Below are 25166 nucleotides of genomic sequence, written 5' to 3'. Positions count from 1 at the left end.
ATGCTGCTTCACCATGCCTAAAGATATCTGACCGCATGGAGCATTTTGCCACAAGTCTATTTTAGGTGGCTGATTCAATGCCTGTGTTTCATTTTTCTGGCTAGCGATGCTACCAAAGCCTCTGTGGAAAAATCTCCATCTAAATACAAATTTTACAATCAGGGCCAAACGGTGTTTAAGAAGATCCTTGGTGTATTGATGGTGATGAGCTTCTAATTTACATGCCGATTTGATATAAATGCTCAGTACAAGGAGACTAATTAGTGTAGCCTTAATTTTTTGAGTGGGTATTCGGGATCCGGATTTTATCTGATGAAGTGCAATGGATATATAGAACTAGAAGTTTACACACTCCTGTTCAAATGGCAGGTTTTTGTATATAAAAAGACCAAGAGAAATTATTTTAAAACATTTTGAATTATACAAATCAATTGAAAAACACAATATTTTCTAGGGGGTTTTGTTAACGTGGTTGCACAAGTGTGCACATCCACTTTTAATAGGGATGACATTACTAAGAACTGGACATCCCTTCAAAATTGATGAAAAGATAATAAAATGGTCAGTGAGGCTGCCAAGAACCAGACAGAAATATTAAAGCTCCTGCAGGTGTTTCTGGCAAGTACTGGCTGTTGACACGTGACACCAATCTCCTGTCATCTTCATACCTTTATATCTGAACTATGGTGCAGGATTGCAAGGCACAAAAAAAGCGACTAAGCCCAGCCACATTTGGCGAAAACACACTTCTCTTAAAAATCCCCGAAATGCACATGGGAAAATGTGTTCTGTTCTGATGAAACCAAGGGTGAACATTTGGCCAAAGTTTGGCGCAAGCACAATACTGCTCATCCCCAAAAGAACACCATACCCACAGTCAAGCATGGAAGTTGCAGCATTATGCTTTGGGGCTGTTTTTCTTTGAATAAAACTCGGACCTTAGTCAACGTGGAGGGAATTGTGAGCAGCTCTAAATGTCAATATTGGTACAAAACTGTCTGGCTTCTGGTAGGATGGGAGGAAGCAAACCATGTCAGGAAAAGCCTGCTAGAACAGTTGAACCTTATTTTGGAGATAATCATAGGCCAAATTGAGGCATGTGTGTGCTGACGTGCATTTTACATGAGTTGGAATGTGATTGGTTAATTATGAACCATCACATCCCCAGTTATAAGAGGGTGTGCACACTTTTGCAAGTGCACTCTTAAGTTGTTTATTCCTACTTCCCGTCTTAAAAAGATGTAATTTCCTTTCAATGGAGTAGTGCAGATTGTAGGTCACATTAATGGTGGATTATTATTAGGCGTGGATCGATCAAAATTTTCTGGCCGATTTCCGACCTTTTAAAAAGTCTGACCTGCCAATCCCGATTTTTTTTCCGATCTCGTTTTTTTCTACAGCATACACCTTCAGAGTTCCAATCTTATTTTATTGAAAAACATTGAACAATATCTGTGAAATAATACAAACGTGTTGTTTTCACTGCAAATTAAGTAGTTCTCTGAAATAAAAATGAAAAGCTTATTTGTTATCCCAACATAAGAGGACAGTGGCTGACTTTTTCAGACCTCTGAGGGAGGGAGGGAGATTAAATCGGTGGAAAAGATCGGTTTATATTTAAGGGATCGGCCGATCACCGATCACCCAAAACCCCTAATTATTATTACATGTTTGAATGAGTCACCTTGGTCTTGCTTTTTTCAATCACAAAAGTGTAGCATTTGAACAGGGGTGTGTCGACTATTTATATCCAGTACGTGTCCTTTTCTCTGTGTTGCTTTTCAAGTGGACTGCTGTAAGGCTGAATGATTTATTATTTTGAGATCAAAGTCGTGATCTCGAGCAATGCTATTTTGTGATCTTCAACACTGCATGTTTCCTTAAGTCCTCTTTATCCCCCCCCCCCCCGAGGTCGCCAATCACAAGCATGGCATGCAACTCGTGGACAATTCATGCTAACCAATCAGATGCTCGCTGGTTAAAATGCATACGTTGTGTCCACATCACACAGTCACCCGTCCTTGCAGCTACCCCGGCTGCTCACCAATGCTAGGCTCGAAGCTAACTTGCTCATTTCAAGTTAGCTTAGCGCCTATCGGCAGCAGTTATACACTGCATAGTGTGAATCCACACCTCTAGGTAACTAATCCTCTGTGCATTATTAGAGTAATAGCTGTCATGTTTGTATATGTTGCTGTATATAGTTAGCTTGATTTAAGGAAAATTGTGAATTGAAATCAAAATTATTATTATTTTTAAATCATTCAACCCTAGTCTGCTGTAATCATCGTTCCCTTTGTTTAGATTACTGTATAAAACATACCAAATAATGCCTACCTTTTAAAATCCCAAGTCATCACTAGTTAAGAATGTTCTTTATCTCCCCCCCCTGTTTTATATTGTAGCGATAAAACGGTGCCCTAGAGTTTTCTCTAAGTTTAACTGAATTAATTTCAACTCCATCCATTCACATTCAAAGGAAGACATTTCCTTTGTTAGCTTAGTGCTCAGTGATGATAAATTTGTCAGAACTGCTGCCTTTAAGAAGACAAGAGTAAACCTGGAGACTGAATTCTGCACAGACAACGCTTAATCTCACCACCAAATGAGACATTGTGACATTATTTTCTCCCGGAGTAGTTCGTAATTTTTGCAATTTCCTTTTCTGACAAAGAAAAGGGGGGTGGGGGTGGTGGAGGACAGAATGACGGGCCACTCGGCAGTGCCGGGTGGCACAGGGAAAATCAATTCTCCAGATAATGAGAGTGAACTTAACTTCAGCCTGTAGGATGCTGTCTTGTATCGAGTGCGACGAACAATTAACGACATTGTCTCTTGAAGACGTGCGTCAGTCGACAGCCTCCTTAATGCAGTCAGAATGTCCAACTGAAGTGCGAGAACAATTACACACCTTTTAGAGATTCTCTTAACCTGGATGAATGGTGAGATATTGGCACTCGTTTTCACAACTTTTGTTGTTGTTTGTTTAAAAAAAAGAAAACAATTACGGTAGATGAAGAATACATGACCTTATTCAAGCTCAATTATCTGCCATTAGAATAGGAAAAGTAAACATAGATAGCCCATCTCACCGCCTTAAAGCTAATTATACCAACTACCATGATAGAATTATGGTACTTCTTATTTTTAAAATAAACTTACTCATAACCGGTAATGTTAATCTCAATAGATTACATTAGTTCAATATTTTAAGGACACAATTTATGGAAGCAAGTCAATTTCAATATTTTAATTCCAATCATTTATTTTATTCATCTGTAAAAGAAAAAAAAAAGACAATATAAAACAATATTCTTCGATGATGATCGAAAAGGAGCAGAGAGAAGACGAGCGTTATTTTCTCTGCCCCCGATTCTCCCCAGAGTTCAGTTACAAAGTAAAGTAAAAAAAACAACAACAAAACAAAATGAAATTGTGTGGCAGCTGGTCTCATGGACAGTCACATGCATTTTGTTCTCAATTTACAATTCGGTTGCTGACATACGTAACAACAAAAATGACAATGGCTTAATGATTTGAATGGGAAAAGAAACCATAAGTTGCAAGCATGATCTCGGAATGAATTCAACTGATATCACATGGCACCAACTAAATGACCGCTCCCCAATTAGTAGATTGTTTTTGTTTACACATAACTTGAGTCGGAGTGACCTCCACCAAGGCTTGAACCTTTTTTCAGCTGCAAAATCGAAGTAAGACCCAATAAAGTAAGATAGTTTACTGTTTTGAAGCGACCATTTTAGGGTCATTTTGTAATCCTTAGAAAATCGACTTGCTTGTGAGATTTTGTCCGTTTGTCCCAGATTTCAACCACGTCTCGGCCCTATCAGGCAATTGCGCATAGGCAGACAATGGCAGCTAAGTTTGACAAGGTTATACCAAGTTTATTGTATTCTGAAGAAATTAAAATTTAATCTCATTACACTTGACAAAAATGGAGGAATCTGCTATTTCATGTTAACTTGCTGCTGGATCAAGAGCCTAATGAAAACTAGTTTAAGGTCCTAACTAATCCTAATGAAACTTAGTTAGACATTACTTTCTCTGAATGTGAATATAAGCAACTTTTGTTAAAATTTCATATGGTTTGGCAGCATTGTCACACAGTGTGAGGATTATCATAAATATTTAATGGAACATTCTGGTCATTCTATAAAAAAATGACAACCAGGAAGTTGCAGACAAAGTCACGCCAGTGAATAAAAATAATTCCTTGTTAGAGGTAATGAACTGATTTAAGTAAAGCTGGCACCATGCAGGATTAATCACTTGTGGTTGTTTTATGATTAGGCCAATTTCCATGATCTCATGGCACTTATTATTATTTATTTTTTCAAATCACTATCATGCTCCTGCCTGTTGTTTGGATAAAAATCCCCAGTGGCATAAATTACATGCCATGCCTTTTATTCCTGACAGGTGCTCATGTTCACCGCTTGTGAACAGGAAATTATGCGGCCACTCAAAAAAGAAAAGAAAAAATCTGAGGATCAGAAGGACTATTTATCTCTAATAGCTGTCAGGAATAACGTATGGTGTGAATATTCAAATGACGTGGATCTAATTCGAGAGCCAAGTGTCAGAGCCTGCAGTCTTTTTGCTGCAGGGTAGATAATTATGTTGATATTTGTCCAGAAAAAAAACTGGCAACTTTGGCTTTGTACCATCAAAACCAGAGATCAAGAACCAGAGTTCCTGTCCAATTCGCACATCAGAGCCATACAGGACAGTATATATTTACGCAGTTTTACCACATTTGACGTGTGCTTAAGAATTTCAGAATTGCAATTGCAAACTCCAATGTTTACAAAACACTACAGACACTTATGTTCATGCTTTATGGTTATGTACTCCGGTTATGTATTTCTGGACTAAAGTCTTAGAAAAACTTTCCGCTATCTTGGACTGTAGGATACCATTATCTCCAAACTTGTGTTTGCTAGGTGACCTAACAACAATTGACTTACCACATAAACAATTTCAATCTACACTTGTAGCCCTTACTATCGCAAAAAAAACAATTCTTGTTAACTGGAAAAATAAACAAACTCTGAATATCGACCAATGGTCTAACCTTCTCATAAATCACATTTTAATGGAAAAAATATCTGCCTCAAATAAAAACCAAATATCAAAATTTATAGAAACATAGTCTACGTATATAGAATTTTTTAACCTAATTCTGGTTACTTAATTCTGTCTGTTAGCGAGAGCCACTACATCGTGATAACTTACATTGATGTTTCTGCATTTGGCAATTTATTATTATATTATATTATTAGTATGGGATTTTTTTGAACTGATGAATACACACACGCTCGCACGCACACACGCACGCGCACACACACGCACATACACATACTCACCCACATACAAAAAAAAAAAAAATATATATATATTAAAAAAAAAATTTAAATAAAAAAAGAGAGCAATGATGACATGTCAAATCGAATGAACAATACTGAGCTCTCCATAATTTAAAAAAGAAAGAAAGAAAAAAAAGAATTGCTTTAGAAAATTTGTGCCTAAAGGCTGAGCTTGTGAACGGCACATGACCAAACCTAAAAAAAAAACAGGTGAGCCATGATTGGTCACCCTTAGCTGCTGTAATGGGATTTTCAGTCAGCAAGTGGCAAAATGGCCGCCTCCGGGATGGATAAATACGGGTGGATTGTGATATTATATCATATTCCACAAACACAATATGAACCAAAATGCTGTGTTTAGACTGGTGGGGCCACAGAATATATTTTTGTAATTTTTTATTTTTTTTTACTTGACTTCCCCTTTAAACGTTAGAGGGAATCTATACAAAAAAAAAATAAAAAATTTGAGAAGGAGCAAATACTTTTTGAATTCCCGAAAGTTAGCGGCTTGTCATTGCATTATTACTGTTGTATTTGGACCTAATTAAGTGAGGATTTCATACATAGGAGCAACCCATCTTAAAACGTTTACCGATTCAGTCTCATTTTGTTTTACTGTCTTTTTCGCTCAGGTGGTGAGTGAATACTTAACCCCCCCCAAGCTCTTGTGTGATTTGTGAGCTCCCGAGGCTAAGCTCGGTCACCCTTTGAGGTGAAGCCCGCTTTCTTGCATCCGTGATCTCATTGGTCTGGGCGTGCTACTCAAAGCCCATGACCACAGGTGAAGGCTGGGACATAAACGAACTGCTAAATTGAGAGCGCCACTCACCGTCTCGCCTCTCTTCGTCACCTCAGTCGACCCCCGCGCTGCAGTTCGCATCGTTTACCAACGCTATGCTGCGTAGATCTGCTTCATGCTCGGGAGATGTTGGATGTGGACTTGGTCGACATTCAAAATGTATATCTTGGTCAGTCCTACTGGATATTGTTAGCTTAGTTTGCGGTTAACTGACCTTCCAGTATCATTCTTTTTTTTAAATCCTTTTGTGAAAAATGTGTTCATCAACCAATCTAAAATACATGTTTTTGGAATGTGGATGGATCCCAAAGTCATAACGTAGAATATAAACGAGACATCATAGGCAGACAACTTGGTGTATGGGCGCTTATTATGTAAATGAGTCCCACTGTAATGGTCACAGTCCAGCAAGATTCTGAACAAAAATGCGCTCACTGACGCATTGTTTTACAAAAACAAATTAACAAAAAGTCAGCTAACAAAAATTGCACTCGGTTGTTTTGTTTCAACTTTTGATTGGTGGGCAGCAACTCCACAGACCTAATTATTTGCGTACAAGACATTAGAAATTAAGCTTTCCGTAATATGTCCCCTTTAGGGGTTAGAAATTCAGAAAAACTAAAGTAAATACATGACTTGGTACTTTGTCAAAGAACAAAATTAGTTTCGTAAGAGGCAAGCAGAAGAGGCAAGGTTAATTAAGAAGCTCGCCCTACAATATGACATTCATTTTATACCCTCTCCATTTTTGTGTCTTGAAGTCTGGAATTTGTCATTAGACTGGCAGCCTGGAGCTTTGCCTGACGCTCAGTCATTGTCACAGATGCTCCTGATGAGTTAACGGCGGCGTAAAAATGCCCTTTGCCTCAGGTGGCGCATGCAGATGAACAGACTGCGTTTTGACAGGTACAAGCGAGAGATGACAAACGAGCCTGATCAAGGCCCGGGTAATTGTTTGAGGAAACCTATGATATACGCATACACATGTCCGATAATTGTTTTCCCTCGTTCGCCATGAAAATTTAATGGTTTCTTTTCTGTCCGTGTCTCAGTGCTGAAATGTCTTTGACTGTTATTTAAACAAGGCTGTCTTTATATTGTGAACAGACTAATGCTGTGGATGAATTACCTTGGTATCGTTTAATTTATTTGACGCTGCATGTCGTCATTTCTCCCCCTGTGGCGCACTAACTCAACATTTTTGTCAGCGTCTGTGTACAGTGGCTGCTCTTTTTTGCACCGTTGTTTATCGCCTGCACAGGTGCGTTAGCATGCGCCACCGACGGCTAGGTAATAAACCACTGCCAGCGGTGAAATAATGAAAAGTAATAAAAGACAGATAATTGCCTTTTTTCACCCTTGATGAAAACGGATCACTTCTGTTGAGAAATGAACCGGTGGTGGGGGTGGGGTCTCTGGATGTACGAGCAAGGGACAAGGCTTAGGTGCGGAAAAGACAAAAGGTGACCACTGTTTAGAAGAGCGTGGAAAATGGGAGAAGGTAAGCGAGCGAGGACATTTATTGTGGTGACAAAAGAAAAAAAGGATGACCAAGCAAAGCTGGAGAAACATTAATCTCACTCACTCACACACACACGCACACACGCACATGCACATGCACACGCCTTCTTTGGGATCTTCCATGTGCAATAACAAGTATCATGTTGTAAGAAGAGTTTGAAATAGTTTTCAACTACACTGTTTTGGTATCATACTTTGTGTTATATTATTACAGTTTACGCTATTAAAGCTACTTAAAGCAGAACATTTTGCATCACTACTGCTATCTGTGGCCGAAAAATGAAACTACATTTTTCCTTCTTCATATACATGACGTCACATCCATAGACAGAGGGTAGGAAATTCGAACCTGAATCCTCTCTAAACTATTGGGCAGATACTTGCAGGAGTTCCTAATATGAACAGCTAAGATGTTAATCTAACTATTAATGTTTCAGTTATAGTCACATAAAAAGGCTATTGTAAATATATTTTGGGACACATTGTTACAAAGTGCGACTTTAATATAGCAATTATAAACATTTTTGGGGGGGTGTCAATTGTGTGTTTTTTTTTTTTAAATAGTTCCTGACAGGGCTCAGTTTCTATTCCTGTAGATTGGTCTTAGACAGGCATTGGGTTTGTTTCAATGGCCTTTTTCACATCAATCATATTGACGTAGTTAAAATATCGTATAGTAAAAGTGGCCTCAATGAGAAAGCGTTCTTTTTGCTCAGCGGGACATAGATATGACTGTTATCCGCATAAGGAGTGATAGGAAATCCAATGTTTTCTTAAGATGTAACCATTAAGTATAATGAAAACAACAGGGGCCCCAGAATAGAACCCTGTGGAACACCATACGATAGTGAGGCAGTGGAAGGAAGGACAAACCATTACATGTTGTTGAAGATCTAGATAAAGGTGCAGACACAGTAAGTCATTTTCATCATTTGATTCGCTGTGGCATGAATGGAACTGTCCCCCCAGAATCATAATTCCACCCTCCATCTGTTCAACATCCTCATTGACCCAGAAAGTAGTCTGCTAAAACTAAAGGAAGTTCTGGGTTTGCTTTCTTGCTGCGTGCAGCACAGGATTTAATCATTGCAGACTACAATGAAATATCAGGTTTGTCAAAGCATTCTAGAGCAAAAGGCACTGTGTCAGAAAGCTTTGTCTCAACCACTGATCATGGGTCTTCCAACTGGATAAAAACACAAAACACATCGCTAAAAACACTGGCTGGAAGACAAAGCCTGGCTGGAATAAAGCATTGGACTATTCTCAACTGCCTCTGATCCTATTGAGCAGAAATGCTCCACTTAACACGAGAACGGTGAACGATTGATCAAATGTCACACATTTACACCTTCCCACCTAGCAGAGCGCAGCGGAAGGACAGAAAAAGTAGAAGGAGTTCACTTATACTGGTTTCAGCAAGATGTAAAAGGACAAAATAAGGGGGTAGTGGAGACAAGGGTCACCTGTCATCACAAGGCAGAAGGCGCCTCAGGTGCTCACCTCACTAGCTGCATGGAGGACACATTAGTAGGCTCTGATAATGCCGGTGAAGTGTCGTGACTGTCAGAGTGGCGCGGCGGAACCGCTGATGAGACACAAGGGCCAAAGGAGAACACGACCCCGGTGTGAAAAGATGGTTGGGAACAGCACACGGGAGCGAGAGAGTGGCAAAAGGATGATCGCAGAGGTGACAAGGCTGGATGCTCTCTTGTGCTCTCCAAAAAGCAGCCTAATAGACTGAGAGCTGGACTTGAAGAAAATATGTTGAGGAAGAAAAATCAAGGGTTTGTTTCATATCATTTCTAACTCGTCTTACAACATTTTCCTTTGAGAATAAATGGTTTACAAATGATTTTATTTCTAACTCAGAACTGCACATAATCTTGCACATACTGTAGAGACTCACCCTCACTTCACAGCAGGCCCAATCTGAATTGATCTCTTCTTGGTGCTCAAAATGGTGCGTCGACATACTTCCTTGACACCAATTCCCTTTAAAACTGTGTTTTGGCAGTACCTTGTGGCGTCCTAGGGAGTTTTACAAAGAGCTCAAAAACTGCAAATGGATGAGAGTTTCAGCGAACAGCTGGAGATTTGTTTCACAAAAACAAAACAACAAAACACAAGTTGGTTTATTTGTGAGCAGTGAACCTGGAATATGTGAAGGATTACTGTTGTGAGCTCCCATTTCTATGCTGTTTGTTGCTTCCTGGAGGAGTTGAGTCAGAGCAGATGTCCTGTTTTTCCTTTGGCAGGAAACTGTTCAACCACCGAATCAACATTTCCAAGTAGTGCACACCATATTATTTCAGCTGTTCCAAGAAATGGTGAATCAATGGTTCCACACAATCGACGCAATTGTCAACAATCAATTCATGGATGCTTTTCAAAATATTATTTTATTTCAGTGAAGAATCTCTCCAACTCTCGTTTCCATCCCAGCTTTCTGAAAGAGTTGAGCCATCGCGCTTATCTGACAACCCCTCCCAAAACTACAGTTCAACCGAGATATGACGGAATACTACGCCTCAGAATTCAAACAGGAAACAGCATTGCTCTACAAACACATTCGTGTTCCATCAACATTCGGTCACACTTCTTTTATTGTGGTTAACCTGTATGAGAGCAATGAATGTTAAGTATTTCGGTTTTATGATTTAGGTAACACAACCCCTGAAGTGGTCATCAGCTGATTTTTTCGAGACACATGGATGCATTTTGACACAAACAACCAAGACTTAAGCTTAAACACGTCATCTGCTTTCTCACGTTTACAATATGAAGCCAGTGTGCTTGGAAAAAAAACACGCTGTTGACGGATTCATTGTTAAAAAGTGGAATCTTTTTTTTTTCCTTTTTTTCCTGTTCATGTTTGCTCAAAGGCAACTACATCTTGTCATTGTGGACATCGATGCACACAGACCTTGAGCATGTGGGCTCATCAAGCTTTTATGCTGGGCAGCCGTTTGAAGCATTTCCTTAGCGCCGATGACCTACATGTTTGTCCTTGGGACAGGAACAACATTAGATGGTTTCATTTATATGGCGAATATAGAGCTCAATATTGACTTGGTTGGCATTTTCTATTTTGTTCTGTTTTACTGAGGGCTTCTTACATTGCATTGCTGGTATCACTTTTCAAAACTCCTTTTAAGATAAAAACCTAAATAAAGAGTGAATGAATATAAACAGACAAATGCGAATTCACTTATATAAACATTTCCGTTGATCTTTTTTTCATTCCAGGGAGCCTCGACGTCCGACGAGCCTGCTGCCGGCCGACTGCAGCTCGACTCTGCTTCTGGGTAAGGAAGACGAGCCCTTGCCCCCTGGAGTGGAGACCCTCCCCCTGCGGCTGATGCAGCAGGACTGCACCGCCGTCAAGACCCTACTTTTGAGGCTGAGGCGCACCCTACAAGAGGTGGGACATCCGTACTCCCTCACTGATATTCAAAGGCATACATAGATTTTAACTGGGAGTTATATTAGGATGAATTGCCTACAACCACATGCTAAAAAGTTTGGTTAGTTTCCCTTTACTACGGTATACTGACAGTGGTCTTTTCTGGTTGTAAAAGGCAGGAAGTTGTTTAAAGCGGCAAGGCTTATTAGGATATATGTAGTGATTACATCTGGACACATTCGTCCTGTTTTTTTTTTTTTAATTAACTTGATTTCAGCTCCATTAAATCACCACTGAAGTGGACCCTACATATACACTCGCTTTATCACCTTTTGTAATTTAATCAGTATTGAGAATAGGGAAAGATGTTTACTCGCGCACACACATTCAACTGTGCCTGTTTCCCTTTGCTTTTAAATTGCATTTGTCGTCATACAAGTAAACATTTTGAGTCTCTTCCATTATAAGCATTCCTAAAACATTTAAATTTCAGTGACTAATAACTGCAATAGTAGTCACTATTATTATTTTTTTCATTAAAACTATTTAAAGTGGAAGTCAACCATAAACATTTCTTGATGTGACTTCACTAAACTTCTAAACAGTCTAAACTTGACATTCTGATTAATATTACATTTGCGGAATATGAGTTATGAACCAAAATCCAGCCATTTTTTATCTATTTCAGGGGGGCGGCCATTTTGCCATTTGCTGTCGACTGAAGATGACATCATAGTTGCTCAGGGCTCAGACAACGACCAATCACAGCTCACCTGTTTTTCTGCAGCTGAGCTGTGATTGGTTGTTACCAGAGACCTGAGCAACTGTGATTCATTTCATTTGACAGCAAGTGGCAAACTAGTCGCCCCCCTGAGATGGATAAAAAAAGCTGGATTTTGCTGCTTAACTCATATTCCAAGCGCAATATTAACCAGAATACCATATTTAGACTAGTGGGGTTGCATAAAACATATTATTGTCTTTAAAGTCTGGTATTTGAAAAAAAAAAAAACGGTGCCAAAAGGGTCGTGGCGTGTGTCGGTGCTGCACTAATTTAGAGACATGGACAAACGGCTGCAAACTGTCGTGCTCTTGTAGACCTTGAACTCCTCACGAAGGAAAAAGACACTTGCAGTGTTGTCTGGACTTATTTTGTCTACATGTCCGACAGGCGGGGTGCGCCGAACGGACACATGGAGAAAGTCTGTCTGCAAGTCATGTCTTAAAGCTACATGCTCAAGAGCTCACTGATGGCTGGACCAGGCTCTTAGTAAAGAAAAAAAAAAGTCTGGATCCCTGCTCCATTAATTGACTACTAATATATGAATCTATCTTTATTGTAGAATAAAAGTACAATTAAGTACAATGACTTAACTGTTATAAAATGAAGGCCATTTCCTATGTTGTGCTTTTCTGTTTGTTCTATGGTTATTATGCAAAAATAAGCCATAGAAGAAGCAAAATGCTATTGACACATAACAGAGATATAATGATGGGTTTGAGTCATATTTTTCCGGAAAATAGTTTAGCTCCATCTTGCGCGAGGCGGCTTTGGAAGTTTCGCTGTATTTTGTCCATGAAAGAAATTTACGTAGCAAAGTGCTGGGAAATGGTGCAGGTTTCCTCCAAGAGCTCTGAGTACATCCATTAGCACTGTGTCATCCGAACGGGTGGGTGACCTTTTACTAAATTTAGCTTTAATAAACACGCTCGCAAATGCACATAAAAATCCGTATGAAAGTCTGACCACCGCATGTCAGAACTTTTAGCGCCTTTAAAGTAAGATCAAAGGACATATCTGCGAATTTTCATCAGACTGATGTTTACTCCCTGGACTTCAGTGAAAGAGACATGATATAAGAAGTGATAAAAGAGAGGAATTATGAATATGTACATATTATCTTGAAAATCGGTATAGCGGGCAGCACTCGGTGATATTAATGGTTCAATGTTCTGACTCACAGTCGAGAGTTTCTGGGTTTGTCAGATGGTATCGGATTCAACTCCACCGTGACCGTCATGAAAACCAATGAAGACAGTATAGATGGCTTGAAACTTGCATAAAACAAACAAATCTTTGAAATGTGAGACACCCCACACTTGGAGAGGGGAAAAAAATAGTGTGTCCTTAATGCACAAGTGTTTGGTATACTCAATGTAATCAGTACAGTGCACCACACACATAATGATATTTCCACCAAGGTGAGTCACTGTTGACCACACACGTAAGTATTCACGATCATTAAGTATTGAACAGGTTTAACATTTCCACTTGTCAGCACCAACCATTTTCTGTGCAGATATGAGTGGGAACAAAAACACACTTAACATACCCCACACAACAGGCTAGTGGTGCAGAATATCATTTTAGAGACGACAACACAGTGGGACATTCGCGCACGCTGATCGAAAGGGAGGGAAAATGCTCAAATTTAACACGATTGTGTGTACTTGAGCTTCCATTGTGTGTGCATGTGACTCGGCATGTCTGTGTCAACTCAATTTTATCTGCTTGACCTTTTCGCGCTGAGCACCCAGTGGTTCTTCTCCCATGTTTAGTGTAAGCGGTGCCATTTGTTCGTTTGAAACCAAAAAGCAGGTTGCATCAGTCTCAAAACAAAAACAGCGGGCGGTAGCATACTACAAAAACAGTTGAGATTCCACCGTCCTAGCAAATGCCATGATTCAAGCTTACATTTGCCTCATATTTAGTTGGATTCAAGAAGCACAATCCTGTACTTCCTGCCAAATATGACGATGGTAAGCAGTAATGGCAGTCCTCAGTTTGAGGAACAGCGGCGTAAGAATATATTGCCACACTGTACAAGGCAGAAGTAGTTTCTACATACTTAGTACGTGGCGATTCAATTCGTATCACGATTCGATACCGATTAATCCCAATACGAATCTATAAATTGCGATTTTATATATACATATATATATATATATATATATATATATTAATTTTTTACTAAAATTTTGAAAATACTAATCAGTAAATTTGTATGAAAATGTATTTATTTATCTGAAAATTCTGGCTTATAACTGAGCCACTACATTTAACAAACAGGTTACAGTCAGTTTCATGTTTGAACAGCACTGAAATAAAATATTAAGACTTAATGTTCCATTAATATAACATTCTTCCATGCTTAATGTGTGAATCTCAACCCCTACGTAAGACGTTTTGTTGAATATTTCAATAAAAAAAATTGTTTCAAAATCGATTCGGCCGGATATCGAATCGATTCGAGAATTGCGCGCTGTTATATCGCGATATATTGCCGAATCGATTTTTTCTAACACCCCATATAACACAATTATCCAATAGAATTTGCCTTTCTACAGTAAATATTCTAAGATCTCTCGCCGTTTATATTCCTGGGTTAGCCTATTGTATGTTGTAAAATGATATTCCAAATATATTACTTAATTCGGGGATCATAGGTTTAAACTATTTATAACATATTTAGGGGGCTGGTAAGGACTTGTGGTCTTTAGCTATTCACAGCAGGACATGGCCTCTATGGTTTACTTAGTTTGGGAAACCCTGTCAAACTGACGTTATTACCAGATTGATATACAAACTTTCTATTACATCCAATTGACATGTGTATTTTCTTTTCTCAAACATTTACAAAGTCACAGATGGAGACTATATACAGTATACACTCTCCACCAGCAGTTGATTGAGTTAGACGACCAAAAGAACATATTGAAAATGTCATTATCCATATGTTCTATTTTGTTGCCTAATACAAAGGATCCCCATTTGTCACTGTCATTCGATTTGAGCATAACATAACTGTTGTTGTAGTGTTTTTAGGATTCAGGGACTCTTAAATGCCTCTAAAGTCAAAACCAAAGTAAGTTAACGGTGACGGCAAAGAAGAAAAGTGTGATAGTAACCACAGAACAGGAAATGCAATAGGGCAGTGTCTGGTTGCTCGGTAAACAGCAAAAGTAATGAATAATTATATTGGTAAAGTGTTACTGACAATGTAGTGGCTCATTTGCCTGATTTCCATAAGGCACCATAGATTCTGTTCTTACACAACAACTCTCAGATATTATTATTATTATTATTATCATTAGATAATTTGATACAGCAAAGGAGGTATTCGTACATTAATGGTCATTTCGTCCTTTGATTAGCATACCTGTACATACCAATTTGATTAAAAGGGGTGTGTCCGACAACCAAATTCACTTTACTTTAGAAGACCATTTATCAACTTTTGACATGTCACCTCGGGCTAGTGCATGTCATTAAATTTTGAGTTCCCAGGCAGTACACCCGACTTCTCTGCTCCCCACTTCTCCCCCAGTTGCTAAATCTGAAAGGATTTTTACTTGAACCACATCTAATTGTCGGGACAGCCGCGCTATGTAGCCCATGGGACACGAGTGACCTTAAACAGAATGTGTTTATTTTTTGAAAGGCCGAAAAGATAAGACGGAGAGAGTGCCACTGTCTCCCTCCATGAGGTCGGGCATTGATCACCAATGGCACATTTAGGACCGCATCGCACCTATAATTCCTGGAAGTTATTGCTTTTTAAAAGGTCAGAATACCTAATAAACTGCAGTTTGTGTTGTTCCGAGAGCTGACATGTCTCACAGGTACCTTAAAGTGTAAAACTTGAAAAACTTGTTAAAAAATATACCTCAAATATTACACTTTTAGCCTTTTCCTGGTTATCTAAAACCAAAAAGGTCTGTGGTTAGACCGCGATTCAACCAAATGTGTCACATACAAAACATTTTTGTTTTTCAAGAAGTCACTAACGAATCTTTTTAGAGCCCATTATCATATTATTGATTATTCCATTGATTACTTTTGTATTTGCCCCACCCACCAAAATGGTGCAAATATGTTTTTAAAATGATTCTAGTTTTTGAGGCTGAATTTTTTGTCGACCACTTTTTGTGGTCGCCTTAAATGAGAGATCTTTGGTAACAATTCCCCCTGCGATCAATAAATGCACGATCGAAACACACAACACAGAAACAGAAAGAAAGAGTGGCAATTGTCTGCCGTTTGGGCACTAGGGTTTTCTTAGTAATTGATCACAAAGAATTTGGTCAATTGTGGAGGAGAGATCAATCCATTAATTATGTCATTAGAATATGTTTTAAAAAGCTTTTTTTTTTTTTTTTAATTATTATTACTACCACAGTATTCTTAATTTTCCCCATAGTTGATCAAGGAAATGTTGTCCATAGCTCAGTAAAATGCAGTTAAGTGCATATTGTACTGAACTGAACCAAACAAAACCATGTTTATCTCTTTTTACAGAGTACAGAGACAAGTCCTGCCAGCAGTCTTCAGTCTCTACCAATTAGCCCCTGCAGTGAAAAGTCCCTTCCATTTAAGGTAAACACAGTGCTATGCATACACTTCAGTATTGCACATGTCCATGCTGGCGTACATACCCACACTACCTTTATCGCTGGGTTATTGAAATAGAACTTGGATAATATCCTACTTTCACAGATAGGAAAAAAATGTGCGCTCAAAATTAAAACAGCAATGATTGGCACGGCATCGTTTTTTTTCTTCACCAAGCAAGGTAAGCCACGCGAGCTCCTGATGAAATGAAAAATACGTCAAGGTTGAAAGTACAAATGATTGATGTGGGAAAAGCCATCTTGTAAGGATCATGACCTAATGCCCTTCAGCCATAAACCAAGAGAGCTTTATATCTGGCCTGCCATGAAAATCAAAAACAAATACAACCTTGCTTCGTATTTTTGATATAGCCCATTTGTTCCCGAATGGCAACTGTGTCAAATGGGCTGACCGTGGATCAGCTGGACAATAAATCACCCCTGCAATTACCACTTAGTTTCGCAGTCTCACAGAACAATTGCACGTGTGTGCCCTCTTTATTGACCCACATGGATGATCAGTGGCAGAATTTAGGTTGTGACACAGCTTGAAGACAGAAGCTCACGTGGAAACAGCTCACATGGAGTAAAAGTATGCAAGGCAGAAGGCTGATTAAAAAAACAAAAAAAACAAAGTGACTGTTGGAGATGCACAGCGAGGGCTTATCTACAGTATATTGGCACTGAAGTATGACATTGAACTTTAATACGGGCCATAAACAAGACAACTTATTATAGTATAGTCTTATATTGTAATAGAATTAGTCTCCATGGTGTATTTTGCTGTAGTTTCAGAAGTTTTCTTTGGCATAATAATGTTACTGGCCTTAAAGATAACTTTTAATAAGTCCATTTTTTTTGTCCTATACATAGTATTCACATGATGTCACCGACCCCCACATATCGACCCAGCACACCTTTGGTGGGGCAAAAAGCCAGCGAGACAAGGCAAGCAAATGCTGAGGAGCGCTCGTGTTGCTTACTACAAGTTACTTTGATTCATTCATTTTGTTCATTCGTCCCGGATTTTCACAAACCGCTTCACAATGGCGCACACGTGTGCCTTTCACGGGTGCAAAATTGGGCAAACAAAGATGTGAAATGAAACTTCTAGATAGTATTCACATGCCGTTTTTTGCCCCACATTGTCTGCGGGTGTACACCGGTCCATGGAATGTCGAATGGGAACGACAAAGTGTCCGGAATTACAAAGATACATCAAAGGGATTTCCAACAAAGTCTACCAAAGTGTGTTCTGACCATTTTGATTAAGGTAATTGTCATTGTAAGATGGTAAAAATGCTTTTACCATAATGTGATCGTGATATGTGATCCGCTAGCCATGGCTGGCTAGCTCTGGCTAAAAATAGATTCATGGTCAAGATGTTAGGTTTTGAGCGCTACAAATACCCTCCTTAAGGTCTCATCTTCCTTTCCCGGCAGCCCAAAAGTTGAAATTGTTGTTAAAGTGTACGGAAATAAGTGATCAATCAACAATGTTGTTTTGTTGTTGTTGTTGTTGTTGTTGTAACATGCTAGCGCTAGTAGCTAGCGCCTTCGGGGAACTAGCTAACTTGGTTTAAAAATAACCCGAGATTCTTCACCTCGAATTCACAAATGATAAATGCACATGGCAACCAATAAAAGCCAAAAGTACATAAGAAGAATGTCCGTGTTTTGAGAGCCAAGCCATCCTACCTTAGAGCATACATTGCCATGTTGTCCGGTCCAGGCAGTATCTGCAAATGTTTGTAATCCAATCGATTCCACTAACCAAACGTTTCAACGTGTACCGCTGCAAAGAATATTGAGCTAAATCTTCCGCATACATCTTGCTTACACAAGTAACGTTAGAGGAAGCTGGGGGTGACATTCATCAATAACAAAAGAACATTCGGTGTAAACACAGTAAAAGCAAAGTTGACACCGGTGGAAAATTGACCCAACATGTGTGTGTGTGTATATATATACATATATACATATATATATATATATATATATATATATATATATTACATAATATATAATATATATATATATATATATATATATAATATATATAAATATATATATATATATATATATATATATAATATATATATATATATATAATATATATATAACATATTGTAACATGTAATATGAAATTTTAATTTCCCACTGATCAGTGCAAAATATGCACCACCAAAAGACACAAAACTATATCATCTGTTGTGAAATCAAGTCAAAAATTGTGACGTGGACGTTTGATGATTTTCAATACCTGGCACTTTTCATACGTCTTAAAACAAAATAAGCTGTCATGGAAAAATGTCATATGGCCATTTTTCTGCTACAAATGTGATGCAATTGAAATAATTGAAACCTTTTGACCCGAGGTTATGTGCTTCCAAGCACCACATACAGTATTTTGCCGAGTTCTGCCTCACCTGTTCATCTCTATTTGAGTAAAGAATGTGAGAATGTGTACATTTCTGTAAAATCTGATGCAAGCTAATGCAAGGAAAAAATCTTTTGGGTATCAGGGGAAAAAAATCCCAACATCAAAACAACCCCAAATTGCTTGTTTTGACTAATGTCATTGATTTTTTTTTTCCCTCTATAACATAAGAAGAAAAGGCCATACAGAATTAACCCAACCCTGTCATAACTATACGCACAATGTTTGGCTTTAGCACTGCCATTATTGTTATTATTGCGTGACTATTGACATCATCATAAATCTGGGTGGAAAAGTATGGAGCACCCAAAATATTCTGCATGTATCCAGGGAATGACTGACGGAGTGTCACAAAGTGACAAAGACATGATGAAATGGCACGAAACGCAGAGAACTGGACATTGTTTTAACCGAGCCCAACACACCGAAGAGATCGCGGGCACGGTAGAAAGTTGAGTGTTCTGTTAAGGTGGAATTTAAGGTGGATCACGGCAGAGAAGCACGGATCAGCGAAGGAGTCAGCAGAGGAGAATTCGTATGGCACTCGAGTAAGTGAAAGTGACTCTGTCGGAGTAAAAATAATCTCAGCGAGCCACCTGAGAGGCTGCAGTGTCACACAGCGTCCCAGTTTAGTTTTTTCTCGCCCTAGTTCCAGCATTTTAGCGCGTTAAAGAGCTGCCTCTCATTATGTGTATTCAGAGGCGCGTTCTAGGACAGCGCAGGCAATTTAAATGACATTTGTGTACATTCACCTCTCGTTTCAAGGCACACAGGGAACATCTTTTTATAGAGAGGCATTCATCACCGTGTCAAAATTCCAAATTACTAATGTATAATAGAATGCAGCCCTCACCTAGGATGCAGTCCCAATTGAAGTCAAAATGACATGCATAACCTAAAAGTTTAATTCACTCTAACACCCTCTCTACTCAAATCAACTTTTACAATTGACAGTGAATGGATATGTATGTATGAATGGAATTGCCATTACTCTTTGTTCTAGCACCTCGAACAACACAATTTTTTTTTTGTACTTGGCCTGTTGGCACTTCCTCATCATCTGCTTCTTCCAGCACTTCACTTTCTTCAGGCTCATGCTTACTTGTAAGGCAAACTTTTGCTTGCAATACAAGGCAAAAAAATAAAAATGAAAATCATAACTCAAAAAACTTGCAAATTGAGCTACTTGGAAATCAAGCGATGACTAGTTTAATTGGGATTAAACTGGGTCAACTTTACTACTCCTTGTCCATGTTTAGGAGCTCGAAGTCAATTTTTTTTTAGACTCTTGTCTTCCACAATTTACAGAGGACTTTCATCTTCATAATGCGCTGTGGATTAGCGAAATGTCTTTTGTCGCATCTGCGCAGGTCCGAGAGTATAGAAATAAGCTTGTTGTAGATGACAATTGCGATTGGCTATTGCGATCGGGGCGAGTCTTAAAAAAACGGGACTGGCATTGAAGAAAGGGGGGATGGGGTCTACAATGCAACAACTTTGTCGCCAAAATATTATTTTCTATAATGCAAGGACAGCAACTTTGTGGTAACGTTATACAACACATACTAACATATAGAATGATATTGACAGGCTTTAGGTCCAGCCAGATAATGACGACTGTGTGAGACAATAGTAACAATAGCTTTCCCCCCCCCCCCTTTTTTTTTTTTTAACATTCATAATCTGAACTGCTGGGCTGGAACGAAAAAGCCATAATAATAAAATGTGAAAAAGGCTTTTGCATCTCAATTATTCATTATAACAACTCAAAAGATGAAGATTGGAGTGAGAGACACCCTGAGAGTTTTTTTTTTTTTTTTTTTAATTAGAAAGCACAAACACATTTCAGCAGGCCTGCGTTATTAGACACATTTTCACTTTGTAATAAAATTTAACTCTATTTCTGACATTGTGCACCTTCATTTTGTTTTGTTGGCTATAATCTAGAGTGAAACACATGGAGTGATACAATTTTAGGAACAAAATATGCCATAAAAACATTTACACCACCATTACTGTATGTGCGACATCATACAAGACTTTAGCTCAGAGAGCATCTAATGGAAAACTCCACAAGCCCATGGGCTTAACTTGCAAACGTCACATGACCAAACCCACAAAACAGGTGAGGTGTGACGTTCGCAAGCTGAGCCTGTAGGCAATGTCACGTCAATTTTAAATGTTAAAAATCCAATTTCTTTCTGCTTAATTCATATTAACAATTGCAATATTCATCGTAATACCGTGTTTAGACTAGTGGGGGAACATATTGCTAAGACATTTTCAACTTTGAATTTCCACTTTTAAGTCCATAATAAAATGCAACTTTGCGTTAAGTCCATTATATGGAACTGGTCATCAGCCCCAAAAGGCAGGTAAGTTATTTAAGGAGGATTAAGTTGTAATATATTCATCCACAAAGTTTCAAGAAATAGATAAGTGGCTTAACATATCGAAGGAAACACTTGTGGAATGCATTACGGGTAGGATTTCTAACTGCCAACGTGTACCTCCCAAAGAATGTGAACAAATGGAATCATTTCTGCTAACCTGGGGAATGTAATTCATCTCCACGGCCTCTTCAGCAGGCTGCTGATTGCGAGCATAGAGTGCTTTCAACCGCGGCACAAAATCACATTAAGTGGCTGCACTCGGTTGATTCTGATCAGATTTCTTCACCCCCCCCTCGGCCCCCAGCTGAGGCAGTTCCAATCACATTATTTTAGAAATATATTCTCTTGCTCCACTTTTATCATTCAATGGTGCACTGAAAAATTGTCCTGAACACCACCAAGCATGTGGATGCCTCTTTGTAGAAACTTGAGTTATTGTTTCATGGTATACAGTTTGATTAGGATATCATGCTGTTTTTAAACAAGTATTTGGGATCTTAAAAAATGTTTTTGAATGTGTTACTAAAGGTAAAAGCCCACCCAGGCGGAGTTTGTTATTTTAGCCTCACTACTATCACCCAAATTCAGCCTCTGTAGCCCGTTTCCCCGAGTAAAAGGCAATTTGGTAAAGCTGTGAAGATAACAGAAAATAGAGAAATTCTGCCATTTTGATTTGAAGCCTTTCTTTTGGTTTATTTTGCACATTTTAATGGTTATTCAAAGCCAAATGGCCCTACGTTCTGTCCAACTGCTACCATTTTGAACCATATACACTAGGCAGAGGAGTAATGCTAACTTAACACATTGTTTTTGTTTTTTTATTGCTTGTGGATTGAACGTAGCAGGTAAAGCTTGACACACTATAAAACCAATTGCTCCACAAGATTCAAAGCTGGACCAAACGTCTTAATTAGCAAATTAATTATTAATTTAATGCCAAAGGAATGCTTGCATCTCCAAATTGGCTGACAACAAAATAGTTGTGTGGTTAAAAAAGAAAGGGGAAAAAAAAGACCTGATTAGAGAGACAATGTTGAAGTTATATCCTTGACTTTCCTGGCTGTCCATTCAGATTGATGACTCCCCATGGATCCTTTAGATACCATCATGGTCAGCCTCAGGCCCTCTGCGTCTTCTCCTGCCCTCCATCTATCCTTTATCTCTTCTTGTCCCCTTTCCCGTGTGTTTTTTCTCACATTTTCCTGTCCATTTTTTTCATTTGAAGAAGTAATGGTTACCTGACCACCTGTCTACTTTTCTCAAACTTGTCTTTCTAACTTTTTTTCCCCACCTTTTTATCTCTTCCTTTGTCGTGATCTCACCCTGTGCAGCATTTTATTTTATTTTTTAGCAATTTGAGTTTTCCAAATTACGAACAATCAGTCGGTCAGTTTTTTTTTTTTGCTTTGTGTTGTGAGCTAAAATTTGAGATATGAGCGAACTTCAGATTTGACATGGCTAAATGAGGCAGCGACCGCCACATCCACCAATTTGAGATACAAGCTCAAAATTGAAAAAAAATTGAATGACAATCTGCCGCATGCTGTACTATACTGTGCTTACATAGAAGTGCTAAGCAGTTGAATCCAGTTTGATCAGGACACAAGTGAACTCTAGCAGCATTTTATTTAGTTTTTTTTTTTTTTTTAGAAATTTGAGTTTTCCAAATTACGAACAATCAGTCGGTCAGTTTTTTTTTTTTGCTTTGTGTTGTGAGCTAAAATTTGAGATATGAGCAAGCTTCAGATTTGACATGGCTAAATGAGGCAGCGACCGCCACAACATCCACCAATTTGAGATACAAGCTCAAAATTAAAAAAAATTTGAATGACAATCTGCCGCATGCTGTCCTATACTGTGCTTACATAGAAGCGCTAAGCAGTTGAATCCAGTTTGATCAGGACACAAGTGAACCCTAGCAGCATTTTATTTCGTTTTTTTTTAGTAATTTGAGTTTTCCAAATTACGAACAATCAGTCGGTCAGTTTTTTTTTTTTGCTTTGTGTTGTGAGCTAAAATTTGAGATATGAGCGAACTTCAGATTTGACATGGCTAAATGAGGCAGCGACCGCCACAACATCCACCAATTTGAGATACAAGCTCAAAATTAAAAAAAAATTGAATGACAATCTGCCGCATGCTGTCCTATACTGTGCTTACATAGAAGCGCTAAGCAGTTGAATCCAGTTTGATCAGGACACAAGTGAACCCTAGCAGCATTTTATTTCGTTTTTTTTTAGTAATTTGAGTTTTCCAAATTACGAACAATCAGTCGGTCAGTTTTTTTTTTTTGCTTTGTGTTGTGAGCGGAAATTTGAGATATGAGCGAGCTTCAGATTTGACATGGCTAAATGAGGCAGCGACCGCCACTACATCCACCAATTTGAGATACAAGCTCAAAATTAAAAAAATTTTGAATGACAATCTGCCGCATGATGACCTATACTGTGCTTACATAGAAGCGCTAAGCAGTTGAATCCAGTTTGATCAGGACACAAGTGAACCCTTTTTTTTCCTTCCTTTTTCCTGGAGAGCTCAGTATTGTTCATTCGGTAATTTTACGGATTTGACATGTCATCATCATTGCTCTCCTTTTTTTTTTTGAGTGAACCCTACTGTGCCAAACATGTAATATATCAAAATGAAATCTTTGTCAGTATCCGTGTTGTGTACCATTCTTGTTTGTACCCTATTAGAAGAAGACTTAACACAGAGGAATTCTTTTCAGCTTTTCAAGAATGAGGAAGAAAAAAAAAACTGACCAAAATGTTCTGTTTCATAAGACGGATGACTGCAGTGTTCAGTGTTATAAAGTAATGTGCAACACAGCGTCTTGCTTCTTGTGTTCAGGACTGGAGCAGAGAGGAGGCGTTGCTGCAGCAACTGAAGGAGAAAGACGAACTGATTCTCCGGCTGCAGAGTGAACTGGTATGAATCTGAGTGTGCACTGACGTGATGAGTTTGAATTTACATTAATGGAGACGGAACCCGCTTTCTCTCACTTTGAATTGAGATCAATATAGGGGCGAAATTGGTCCAAATGACCAAACCTGTTCATAATGTGTAATTGACATTAGTTTCATACTTGCTGTTGAGATGACCCTATCTCCAATTAGTTGCTGGATGCATTATTTACTTTTGACCAATAAATAGATGCCTCCCTTTTCCACTCAAGAAAAAACACAAGCAAGTCGTAAGTGTAATTATCTGTAATGTGGCAGATCCATGCGTGTTGCGCATTTAGTAGACGCATCAGCAAGCACAAATCGCCGAACACGCCAGAGACTCAACTATTTGTGGAAAAGTCATTTTTAAAAGTATCGTCCCTAATATATCCCCTTTAAAAGATTTACTGCTGAGATGATCTGAATGCTGTTGCTAAACCAAACAGCAGCATCTGTCAGAGGAATTACAGTGTGGTGACTTACCATATGTTGTAAACATGTATGGCCTAACGTTACATGAAGCCTTTAACGCCAATTGGCATTCCAGTAGACTGACAAATTGTTGTGTGACAATGTTTATGTTCTGGCGGAACCACATGACAGTTTTCCCCCCCATGCCGTTTCATGATGTTTATACTTTATAGCACGTAATGCAAGCAGTTGATTAAATACAATGTCATGTGTGGCTTCAGCTATTAAGAGTTTTCATGGATGAACGGCGTCAGACATTGAAACATTTCAAATATGCTCTCATAAATCTAGCATGGGCACACTTTCCTCGACTTTTGAACTAAATTATTAAAGCAATGGGAATGTTTTTGATTCTATTTTAATGCCTATGAATTAAGGAATAATTGGCTTTGAAGCATGGATCTTGGGATTTT

General features: G+C 38.6%; 1 protein-coding gene across 4 annotated transcripts in view; it reads left to right on the top strand.

Annotated features, from left to right (window-relative positions):
- Positions 1 to 25166, top strand: part of ccser1 (coiled-coil serine-rich protein 1) — a 118725-nt gene that overhangs the window by 31195 nt on the left and 62364 nt on the right. For all 4 annotated transcript variants that reach the window (XM_077562192.1, XM_077562191.1, XM_077562193.1 and 1 more), the window contains exons 7-9: positions 10957 to 11131; positions 16413 to 16490; positions 24188 to 24265. In XM_077562192.1, coding sequence (XP_077418318.1) covers positions 10957 to 11131; positions 16413 to 16490; positions 24188 to 24265 — 331 coding nt within the window. The remainder of the gene's footprint in view (positions 1 to 10956; positions 11132 to 16412; positions 16491 to 24187; positions 24266 to 25166) is intronic.

The sequence above is a fragment of the Vanacampus margaritifer genome, chromosome 3 (assembly GCF_051991255.1).
Source record: "Vanacampus margaritifer isolate UIUO_Vmar chromosome 3, RoL_Vmar_1.0, whole genome shotgun sequence".
Classification (NCBI taxonomy): domain Eukaryota; kingdom Metazoa; phylum Chordata; class Actinopteri; order Syngnathiformes; family Syngnathidae; genus Vanacampus; species Vanacampus margaritifer.
The sequence above is the reverse complement of the archived record's forward strand: the minus strand, read 5'-3'. Positions and strand labels throughout refer to the sequence as shown.